This window comes from Penaeus chinensis, chromosome 15, assembly GCF_019202785.1.
Source record: "Penaeus chinensis breed Huanghai No. 1 chromosome 15, ASM1920278v2, whole genome shotgun sequence".
NCBI lineage: Eukaryota > Metazoa > Arthropoda > Malacostraca > Decapoda > Penaeidae > Penaeus > Penaeus chinensis.
The window spans coordinates 13,349,772-13,362,271 of NC_061833.1; the positions used below are offsets into that span (position 1 = coordinate 13,349,772).

Sequence of the window (12,500 nt, forward strand, 5' to 3'; positions counted from 1 at the left end):
CGAATCAAGGTGTCGCCCAGGTAAAAGGCCATTCTACAATATTTCAATCATTTTGCCCCTTTCTTTCCAGTCACATAAATCTTATCAGCAAGCAGTCAAATTCACCGGAAAAAAATACAATGAATGTCATCTCTAAAAATATACATATATATTTCCTTCCATCTCTCTTGCATGACATGAAATCGAACGCGAAAATAAGAATCAATAAATACGCATCTTTTCCTCCATTTTCGCTCCATACGTACGAGTACATTCCTCACCCAACACCACGAAAGGGCGTTTGATCCCTCATCGTACTCGGAGGATGTACGATCAACAAACTCGCTCCAAGTGGTATTAACAAGGTGTCGGAAACGTATACATGTAACTCATCTCAGCTATGAAGTTGTTTTTTCCTTGCGCTCCTCCCGTCTTCGCTCTCTCGCTTTCTTCCTTTCTTTCTTTTTCTTTCCTTCTTTTTTCTCTCCCTCCTCTCTCTTTCCCAGCCTCTCTCTTTCCCTTTCTCTTTCTCTCCCTCCCTCTCTCTTTCCTTTCCTCTCTCCCTCTCTACCCTTTCATTGGTCCTTCCCCTTTCAAATCTCTCTTCATTCTCTTTTCATTCAGCCTCCTTCCTTGTTTATTTTTAAGCTTACGTTCCTACTCATCTGTCTGTTTGCTCGCCTATGGTCTTATCCCCGCCCACTCCTCGATCTACGCGCGTCCTCCTCCGCATCCACTCCTTTCGCTAACTCCCATGCCTCCTCCATTTGCTTCACTTATTCTCATCCAACAGTCTATTCCATCTTCGCTTCCTCCCACCCACCTATATCTACTCCATCCATTCTTACAACCACCTCCTCCAACTCCTCCCCCTCGCCCATCTCATACACCTCCTCCCTCCCGCCTATCTCCACTACATCCTTTATATATACGCCCACGTAACCGTCTTCTCCACCTCCCTCCTGACCATCTCAGCCACCTCCTACCCACCCATCTATAACATCCTCCACCTGCCCAACTCTACCACTCCCTACCCACCCATCTATAACCTCCTCCACCCGCCCACTCCTCCACCTCCTCCACTTACACCTTCCGCCCACTACCTCCTAAGCATCCACACACGCCTAGAGCATCTCGACCGCGCAGTAACGGGCAAATCCTTTCCTCTGAACCTCAGATCCTATAATCCCAACGCATTCATCAAGTCTAGTTCCCGCCACTCTCAGCCTCGCCAAAAATCCCGTGCTTATTTCTCTCCAACTCCAGCTACAAGCAAGCAAGCACGCACGCACTGTGTTTTTAGGCCTGTTTCCCTCCATTCTTTAGGACAACATTTTTTTCCCCCCTTTTAGAATTGTTTTTTTTTTCGGGAGAACATTCTTATGTTTGAAACAGCAAAACTGGCTGTTCGTTTTCTTTCCGTTCAAAACTTTTTTTTTTATGATTTCGTTTACTTTATTCGGTTTTAAATTTCTTTCGTATATTTTTTACTACGGGGGGGTTTTCTTGTTATTTTTTCGCCCTTTCTACTGCTGTCACACACACACACACACACACATATATATATTATATTATATTATATAATAATTACAATTACAAACAAAAATCGTAAAAATAATAGCAAAAACACCAATAATAACAAATATTACTATTATCATTATAAGAGCAAGAAACAACGGCAATAATTACATAACAAAGATAATAAAACAAAAACAAAACAAATATAAAAACCGAAACAAAAACACAAAATGACATTGACAAACGGAGGAGAAGGACAAAAGAACGGACACAAAGATGGCAACGACACCTCTCAGCCACAGAGGTGGATATGGCGACTGATGGCGGAATCAACCACAGGTAAGGGTGTCGAGTGTCCAGGTATGGGCAGGTGAAGTGACAACACAGCCACGATCTCTTACATAACGCTGTGTCAGTCCCCTCCGCTTCGATGCCCTTTGGACGTGATATATATAGTCTTGGATATAACCGACTCTCTTGTCTACTCTGTTCAGATCTCTTAATCGCGTTATATCAGTTTCATCGTTACACCTCGTTATCAATTCTGTCAACGTAATCATTCCTCTTTTCGCTTACAGAATTCTGAAATGTTTCGTCTTTGGATAATATTACGCAATTTCAGAGGTAAAAAAAACAGGAAGATGTACTCACCACACAGATCAAGACTGGAAAATACCGGTCAGGAAAGTCACTCACCTGGAAAAAAGAAAAAAAAATATTTAAAATATTTAAAAGCACAATGACAAGAGTGTAACTCGTGCTAATTGGGGGAGAGATTATAATCGAACTTAATAATACGCTCTTTTAAACTATATTCTTTTATTTGAATTCCGATTCTATCAAGCAGCATTGTCATACAACCTATTAATGAATATTTCTGAATAGATCCTCGTTTTCTATGATCTAGTAGTGTCTCCCCTGCTACCAAATCCACTCATTAAGAGAAAACTATTCTTTTTGAGTGGATAACTTAAAATAATTCTAGCGTGGTTTTCAAAATACATTTTTCATCTTTAAATGTGATATATTTTGTGCTAAACATGGATTAAATCATACTTAATGCATATTTGATCGTATTCAATGTGTATGTATGTATATACCATTAGTGCGTGCGTGCGTGCGTGTGTATGTATATTTATTTGCACATCAGTCATACTAATACAAATTTCTCGACTGAACCACAGACAAGGACTTTCGATTATTAGAACTTTGACTTCCTCTCTTTTTCCAAAAGAAAAGAAAGGAAATTAAAGAAAAGACGGAGAGAAAGGAAAGCTGATAGAGAGTGTTAGGGAAATTAGAGACAAATAACACGAATGACGCGAATAAGATGAACAATAGACCAAAAATAATAATCAAGCAAATAAATAGTAAAGACAATGGGACAAAAGACAATGAGCAAATAAATAAGAAATAATATGTGAGATAATGGACAAAAAAGATGATAAGGAAAGGAGCAGGAGGAAAAGGAAATAGCGGAGAAGGAGTAGGAGGAGTAGTAGTAGTAGTAGTAGGAGGAGGAGGAGGAGGAGGAGGAGGAGAAGAAGGAGAAGGAGAAGGAAAGAGAGAGAGAGAGAGAATGGCGAGGTATAAAAACAAAATTCAGCACACAATAATAATAATAAAAAATAAAAAATAAGTAAGTCAAATTCCTCGAAGAACACAAACGGAAAAAAACTCTACAACACAAGACCAGCATAACAAGAGCAACAACCAAAGAGCAGATCCGGGTTGAGTAGCAGCCGTAGCAGAACGGCCGAATTACAAAGGAAATTATTATCATTTTCCTCCAAGGCTTACGCTATGTCTTGCCAACACCAAGGTCCAGGAAATAATTGCCACTGATGAGAAATATTAATGGTGATGGTGGGTGTTGTCGTGGTGGTGGTGGTGGTGGAGATGGTGGTGGAGGTGGAGGTGGATGGAGTGGTGGTGGTGGAGGGGGAAGTGGTGGTGGTGGAGGTGGTGGAGATGGTGGTGGAGGTGGAGGTGGATGGAGTGGTGGTGGTGGTGGAGGGGGAAGGGGTGGTGGTGGAGGAGGGGGATGTGGTATTGGTGGTGGTGGAGGGGGAAGTGGTGGCGGTGGAGGTGGTGTGGTGGTGGTGGAGGGGGAAGTGGTGGCGGATGGGAGGTGGGGTGGTGGAGGGGGAGTGGTGGTGGTGGTGGTGGTGGAGGTGGTGGAGGGGGAAGTGGTGGTGGTGGAGGGGGAAGTGGTGGCGGTGGAGGTGCTGGTGGTGGAGGGGGATGTGGTATTGGTGGTGGTGGAGGGGGAAGTGGTGGTGGTGGAGGTGGATGTAGTGGTGGGGGTGGAGGGGGAGGTGTGGTGTGTGAGTGGTGAGGGAAGGGTGGGATTGGTGGGGAAGTGGTCTGGGGTGTGGTGGTGGTGGTAGAGGGGGCGGGGTTGGTGGTGATGGTGGTGGACAGAGTCTTTGGAAGGGTCGTGATGGTGGTGGGGGAGGAGTTGTGGCTGTGCTGGTTGTAGTCATACTTGTTGCGGTGATGATGGTGGTGGATGAAATGCAACCACAATAGTAAAGAACATTCCTCGAAACGACAAACTACACACACACAAAATCAAACTCAAGAGCAGCGAAAGAAATTGGAGAAAAAATGAAACTAAAGAAACCAACGAATAAGGAAATGGAAAAAAAAGGAATTACAGGAACCAGCAGCAGCGGTGATTCCAAGCCCATGTTCCTGAATTCCAATATTTACGGAAAGGAGGTCTCTGTCAAAGCAGGAATGGCGTGACACTCGACAATGGCATTCAGCAGGTAATCTATAAATAGCCACAGAAGACGGTATTAAAAAAAAAAAAAAAATTACTGTCGTTTTTTCTGTGTTCTTTTTTCTTCTTACGGCAAATTTCATGAGTAAATAGAGTGAGTCCGAATATAAAACATATATGAGGTTTATTGCATTAGTTTATTCATAGAAAATAATTGTTGAAAAAATGATAACACAAAGAGATAACTAAGCAAAGGAACGAGCAACCACGCGAAATATGAATAAAATAAAATAAAGGAGAATAAAAAAACAAGGAAAGTAAACACAACAAGAGAAATACGAATACAAGAGAACTAAAAGAAATTGAAAGAAACAAGGGAAGAATCTAACATCAAGCCTTTTCTAAACTTCTCTCAACACAAATAATAACAAAATAAGTAAACAAATAAACAAATAAGTAGAGTAAAATAAAATGATAATAAAAAAGGCTAAAAGATAAATTATACAATTTCGACGAAAATGTGGTTGGCGAAAAGTGGCTGGGGGAGGTAGGGGGGAAGGGGGATGGGGGGAGGAGGAGGAGGTGGAGAGGGGAAGGGAAAGGGAAGGAGGAGAAGGAGGAAGGGAGGGGGTAGGAGAGGAGAGGAGGAGAGGGCGTAAGAGGTAGAAGGAGGAGGAGGAGGAAGAGGAGGAAGAGGAGGAGGAGGAGAAAGAAGAGGAGGTAGGAGGTAGAAGGTAGGTGAGCGAGGGGGGGAGGAGATGACAGACGAAACAGCACCCCCCTCCCCCAGAATGACGACCTTGGCAACAGCTGACCCCCCCACCCCATCCCACCCCTCCAGCAATACATTCTCGAAGCATGACGGCAAAGGCTCGCATAGTGGGGGGGTGGGGGGGGGACTCGGATTTGGTCATCATCAGAAGGGAAAACAGGAAAATGGGAAAGTAGGTGCTGCCATATTCGGCATTCGTTAGAGAGATACGTAAGAATACTATGCAATATATGTGGATGGTAATTTATTTGAAAAGCATCTTACAGAATTCTGAATAAACATCAACAAACAATAGGATTTTACATAAACACAAGGAACTTCAAGAATCTACATTGTTTACATAAACGCAAGGAGCTAAATGAATCTACAAGCTTTAACAAAAAAGAAACAAAACATCAGGAGCTATTACAAGGATATTCGCGAGGATCTTCGACTCCACAGCTGTCGGGATATATCAACAAGTCTGCCAAAGGGTCAGAGTCCGACAGGAGATGTGCTGAAAGGTCTCCTGAGACTTCTTGGGAGACGATACAGGGCCATCGAGGCCGGATCTTGTTACCGCAAGCACCCTCAAGTAATTTCAAACATGATGAGATAGCGTTCCATGTGGTATCGAGACCCAGAACATAGAGCATATATTTTTTTTTCCGTTTTTCCGTTTTCCCCTTCGTCACTCTTTTTTTTTTATTGTCCCCGCCTCCTCTTTCAACATAACACTCGGATGTTACATAATGTGTAACCTCCACATCCAGCGCTAGACATTTGACTGTAATTTTGCGTCCTTCATAAACAGTCAGTAGTTTAAGATCCGTCCTTGGGGAGTCTTGACGAAATTGATCCTATACAAATACCGACCCTTTGATCTTCCCGTGCAGACACGGCCTTCGCCAAATTATCAAACAGACCCGAGATCCAGAACGCTAGACCGACCAGATGCGTCATCAGACCTACTTACAGGTTCTGAACACCGCAGAGGTGCCATGCTCCGAGGCTTCAGGAACCACCGGGGACTTCAGGAACCAACCCGGAGGAGAGCGACACATGCACCACTATCGAACGACGGACAGTGTATGGGAGGAAGAACGTCGCCGCGACCGTCCTCTCTCGCCACCACTACCACCGAGACTCTACAATACGGTAAGACGAGAACCTCAACATGGAGAACCCGTCTGACGAGGGAGCGACGGACACGCTGGGTGGAGCCGCGAAGGAAAGGGTGAAGGGAATGGGGGGATCGCAGGGGCACCGAACAAAACGAGGGAATAGAAGGGGAAAGGGAAAGGGAAAGGGAAAGGGAAAGGAAGAAAAGGTGACACAGACGCATATTTAGAACTCGGAGATAAAAACAGAAAGGGAAGTGTAGGGAAGGTGACACAGACGTATACGCAGAACACGGGGGTAAAAACGGAAGGAAAAGAGAAGGCAAGGTGACTCCGACGTCCAGGATGAACAGGGCAATGAAAGGGGATGGGAAGAACAGGGGAAAGGGGCTTTAACACTGCCGAAGATGCACACAATAAACACGAGAATAAAGGCAAGAGGAAATGACGATGGAGTTTACAGTGACGGATAAACACAACGACCACGGGAATAGATCAGAGAAAGAAAGGATGAGGCAGGGAGCTTCACCGTGACAACACGAAGCTGACATTTTCAGTTACACCAATTACTCTCTTAATTTCAGGGAAATAATGGACAGGAAAGCATAAAAAACTGGTGAAATAAAGAAGATACAGATCTGTGCTATAAAATTCGAAAAGCACTCTTGAGGCCAAAACCATTCCATTTGCAAGGTCCATCGTAACTGAGACTCAACCTGCGATGAGTTCTAACCCGGAAGGATTCTTCAGGGACACGTGCTCTAATCCCTATTATCGTTATTCCCAAACACCAAACGAAACAATATAAAGGCACAATCAACTAAACACAAACTCAAAAAAACAATAGTCATAACGCAATATTAATAAATGAATAAAAAGGCAATTGTACACCAATCCATCTTTAACTCCCCCTCTATTTTTAGAACAAGTACAGCCTCCCGGGGCACGCGAGGGGCGGAGTGGCGGCGCTACAATAACAATTACATTACGGCTCTTTTACGACTGTTTCTCACTTGGCTATTACCTGTAACGGTTCTCTAAGGCGACGGGTATTTTTACAAACGTTGCGTCTCTCTTATCTGGTAAGCAGTAAAAATTTGGAGACTGATATCTGCGCCTTCCTTAAAGTCAATTAAGCGATATAAAGTAATTCATACGAACTTAGTAAGAAACTATGATGAATTTGGTTTAAAATATGTGTCTGTCAATAATTGATGAATTTGGTTTAAAATATGTGTCTGTCAATAATTGCGTCCTGACAACGTCTGTCGGAACACGTTTTTAAAACATCGAAGCCTTTTTGCCTGAAGTGCATCACAACTTTAAAAAGAAAATTCCAGATACAGAAACTTATGTAAACCGATACACGACACACATACACGACTGCTGCGCCTGTAAGACACATTGGCATACATCCAACTAGCCTACCAATTACTGAATTACCTATAATTAACATTCCTCTTTTGCCTGATTTCTCTTTCTCTGCTTCTCCCTTTTCCCTTCCTCTTTTACTTTCCTCCCTATTTCGCTCTTTCTCTTTTATTTTCTTCCCCCCTCCCCCCCCTCTCTCTCTTCCCCTGTTCCTCTAACAATCTTTCATCTCTCTCCCTTTTCCCTGTTCTCTCTTACCTCCTATCACCACTCTCCCCTACTCCCTTCCCCTCTCCACCCCCCTGTCTCTCACCTATACCTCCAAAACAAGTTATGCAAGCACACCTGTAATTGATACTCCGAATTGAGACAATTTGCAGGTGACGATGCGCACGATGGCGACGATTAAATGTTACATTTTCTTTCCTTTTTATAGAAAATGGGAAATGTGTGCCCTCAAGACCTTAAACGAAGTGCAAACATTCATTATAAAGGCGTGGAGGAGTGGACACCGAAGAAGAGGTTTGGGGAGTGAGGGCGGGGAATGTCGTAGGAGATAGACATGGGGATGAGAATTTCTGGGAAAACGCGCAATGTAGTAGGAGAGGGGGATGAGGATGGAGATGACATTGGGGATGCGCATGTGGGGAGTTGGGATAAGGGTGATAGGCAAGGGAGGCCGATTAAGGGATTGGGATAATGAAAGGGACAAGAGGGTTGAGGGTGGTGATAGTGGGAGGGGGTAGGCAGGGGGCTAGAGATGGGGAGGGGGGAGGGTCAGGAGGCGGCTCCCGTGTTGACTCGTTGTAATGCGATCCCGTGGGCGTGCCTGGCCGCCGTCGCCCCCGCCCTCCCCGCCGTCAGGAGGGAGCGGCGATCGTAGCGCGCTTTACTTTCTGTTACGTCTTGTCTGCGAGGAGCTTCCCTCTCGTGATGCTTCTCGCGATTCCTTTTCCTTATTCTCTCTTCCGTCCATCTGTCCCAGTCCCTCTCTTACTTCCGCCATTATCGAAATCTGCTCTACGCATCGCCTTCCGTATCTGCGCATTTTCGCCTTCCTCGAGCTTCATAAAACCGCGGGCACATCGATTTCCTTCGGGTCTTTTTACGCCAAGGGCTTGCAAGGTCACCGAGTGAGAGGAAAATGTGAGTATCACAAGGTCCGAGCCCTAAAAATATCCCGTACGCGATTGGTAAATCTATAAGAGAGAGAGAGAGAGAGAGAGAGAGAGAGAGAGAGAGAGAGAGAGAGAGAGAGAGAGAGAGGGGGGGGGAGGGAGGGAGGGAGGGAGGGAGAGAGGGAGGGAGGGAGGGAGGGAGGGAGGGAGGGAGGGAGGGAGGGAGAGAGGGAGAGAGGGAGAGAGAGAGAGAGGGGGGGAGAGAAAGAGAGAGAGAGAGAGAGAGAGAGAGAGAGAGAGAGAGAGAGAGAGAGAGAGAGAGAGAGAGAGAGAGAGAGAGAGAGAGAGAGAGAGAGAGAGAGAGAGAGAGGAGAGAGAGAGAGAAAGGGGGGATAGAGAGAGAGAGAGAGAGAGAGAGAGAGAGAGAGAGAGAGAGAGAGAGAGAGAGAGAGAGAGAGAGAGAGAGAGAGAGAGAGAGAGAGAGAGAAATAAAAAAAAAAAAAAAACATTTTTCATACAACATATAATTCAGATTAAAAACCACGCTGCGAATAATGAAACAAAATTAAAATCTAACCAGTGAAAATATGACTCACAGCCAGTTCGTGTCATGTTTTCTTGCACGTGGCGAGGGAAAATAGCCATAATCTCTTGTATGTCTCTCGAAAATCACAAATACCAAAGACTTTCCTTGGCGTGTGGACAGGCCAGCGCACGAGAGGCAGACTTGGGTGAACAAGGAGCTCACCCATACACCCATATATACATACATGTATTCATACATACATACATACACAAACATACAAACATGGCCTACATACATACATAGCCTATACACTCAGACAGACACACACACACACACACACACACACACAAATACACAATAAATAAAATTGAATAAATTATACCACTAATCATAATAATAATAATAAACGTCTTAATAAACAATCCTAATCCCGCAGATGTCCAAGGGAGGTGCCTCGCTCAAGGGCCCGCGGCGAGAACGCACGTGTCGTAAGGAAGGAAGTCACATCAACCCGCAGAGCATAATTTATAAACAACTGGCGAATTGCGCCTCCTGGGCTTTTACTTCCCTTGCGAAACGCTACCTTTTTGAAAACACCATCGCTCCCTCTAACGCCGCCTGGTGACCACACACCCACGCCTAAGGCGAATAGATGGGCTGTTTTTTCAGTAATTTATCGCAATACGGAATTTTAAGTAATCATATTTGAGAAGTGTACATGTTCGTGTCCTAGTCTCCTCATGTTATCAAGTATTTGTCATGTGAAAGAGAAATGTATGGGAAATAGACAAATATGCGGTGTAAATAACTAAAACCTATAAGTAAAATATTTTTCAAACCAATAGGTTAAATCAATATAAAATAGAAAATAAGTAAAATAGATCTATATCAGTTTAATAAATCATTCTCTCTCACAATCATAATGCTCAGAACACGCGCGCCAATACACACGTGCGTTCACAGAAATACGCGCAAAGTACCTGTTGTTCATCTATTAAAAGTCTCACTTCCGACTTTCTCCCCGCGTTCTTTTATGGCAATCAACGGTTCGGTCCCCGGAAACATACTGATTAACTTAAATAACACCTATTACCTTATTCTAAAGCCGTGCCCCTTGTTTCTTCATTCCCATTTTCCTTTCCCGTTTTCATTGTTTTGCGTTTCCATTTTCTTTATGATTCGCGCTTTCGTTTTCTTTTAAAGTTCCATCGCCGAAAGCACACCCTTGTTAATAATAAAAGTCGCCACGCGAGACGGAGAGGATGAGAGTCATAAGACAGGATTAACGGATGCGCAGTAAACCGAAATTACCGGCCGAAAAGGAAGTCAGTCGGCTCTTTTGCACTCGCTGCGCATCGTCGCCACGTCCGAATACTCAAGCGATCGAACGCCATATTCCTCGTCTTCTTAATTAAGCGGGTTCATTGAGGAGTTTTTAAGGATCGAACGTGTACTCATCAACGCGCGAAATTGAACATCACGAAAAATGTCAATAAAAGTTATTCGTGAAAAAAAAGTCAATAAAAACATCTTAGTAACTGCTCGCCAGAGTATGAAACTGTGAAAAGTATCGATGATTTACCAAAAAAGAGAAAAAAAAAAATGCGAGAAAGTGTACGTGGCTGCGTCCGTCACCGTCCAAGCGTTAACCTCAGTGTCTTTCAACCGATGTCGAACGGGACACGGTAATATCTCATTCAACTGCTTCCTATAAATCTTACTTAACATGCAGGCGTCATTCGAGAGCCTTCCTCCTCAAAATACGAAATATTATCGCTACGAAAACGCTCGTGACGACCGGAGTGGCTTCCCTGCGTAGCGCGGGCTGAAACGGCGGCGGTTCGGCGTCACTGGACATATAGGTCTCCAGGCCGCCGATGCCGCCACGCCACCGCCCGACACCGAACATGATTATCGGTTGGGCAATTGCTTCGTTACTTGTATGAAAGAGTATGCGAAAGGCAACGTATGTCGTCCGTATGACGGGATGTTTGCGTGTTACCGCCAACGACTGGAAGAAAGGGACTAATGTTCTTTACTCTCTACTTAAGGCCTCCTGGATTCGGAGGACTTGTTATTCTTCGAGTTCAATTACTTTCACTTCGTCTTACACCCTTGCAGATTCAAAGGCACACACGCACACGCACACACACACACACACACACACACACACACACACACACACACACACACACACACACACACACACACACACACACATGCACGCACACACACGCACGCACACACACGCACACACACACACACACACACACTCTCTCTCTCTCTCTCTCTCTCTCTCTCTCCCTCTCTCTCTATCACAGACACACAGTGTGTAACCAACTAGAAAAAATACCATAACAGTTAAAATAATAAAACAAAAAAAAGTAAAAGGATCATATCAGAGGATGCAAGCAAATCACACTGCACAGATCAACCGAAAAAAAAAACAGAAAGCGTACAAACTCAGTGAAGCTAAAAGCGTTTCAACCGATTTCTAATTCCATTCGTGGCATTTCTCTCTCTTTCTACGCTCTCTTTTGCCAAGGGGAAATAGTTGGAAATTACAAAAAAATTAACCTCTTATAGGCCTACGATTATTTTTACCTCCCACCCCGAACTTAATCAGTCAAATAAAAGTAAAATGAGCCTTCTTGACTTAGGGGCTGACTCGACGGTCATTGCAGCGGGTTGCGGTCATCGGCCGACCTCGGGCAGAATGCAAGTGATTCTGTGCGTGCTCCTGGAAGCCCAAAGCGCCGAGGTCACGTGACCACAGCGTAGCCTTTGCGCAAGCCTCTCGGAAGTTTACCGTAGTGTCGACACTTCTGTGGCGTGAATATTAACCTACTTGCTAAAAAAATCACTGACAAAGTCACTCGACGAGCGATTGCACTGGATACATGCTAGGTTATCACTGCACGAGAGGGAACGCGACACTGCGAGAGGCACGCCACTCCACGATGCAGCTGCACCCGGTACTGCACCGCCAGGAACCAGCTGATCTCAAAGCTATCAAGTGTGGCCACGCGCGACGCGGCTTTCAGTTCTGCTCATTCGCCGAAGGAAGTTCATGCACTCGGGGATCCCTTGTGCATGCCTTGGGGGGAGGCAGCACAGTGCCCTCTCCCCCCCCGCCCGCCCGCCCTAGAGCATGCAGGACAGCGGCGCCGAGTGGGGGGCGGGACTCATGCGCCACAATACAGCGCTCTCAGCGTGTCGAAGCCTTACCTTGCCATGAGCATTCTACGTTATTGTTGAGGTGGTTGTTATTGTTGTTGTTCTTGTTGTTGTTGCTGTTATTGTTATTGAGGGAGTCATTGTCGAAAGAGATGAACATCGCGGCCCCACGCGCGCTCTTCCTCTCCAAACGGTCCTCGTGGCCGAGGAT

At 45.0% G+C, this 12,500-nt stretch overlaps 1 protein-coding gene across 1 annotated transcript in view; it reads right to left on the reverse strand.

The window, feature by feature from the left end:
* Positions 1-11,768: 11,768 nt before the first annotated feature.
* Positions 11,769-12,500, reverse strand: part of LOC125032847 — a 12,446-nt gene continuing 11,714 nt past the window's right edge. Inside the window, exons 2-4 of the mRNA XM_047624232.1 lie at positions 12,341-12,500; positions 12,028-12,158; positions 11,769-11,894 (exon numbers count right to left, since the gene is read on the reverse strand). The exon at positions 12,341-12,500 is cut by the window's right edge and continues 1,067 nt beyond it. Coding sequence (XP_047480188.1) covers positions 11,769-11,894; positions 12,028-12,158; positions 12,341-12,500 — 417 coding nt within the window. The remainder of the gene's footprint in view (positions 11,895-12,027; positions 12,159-12,340) is intronic.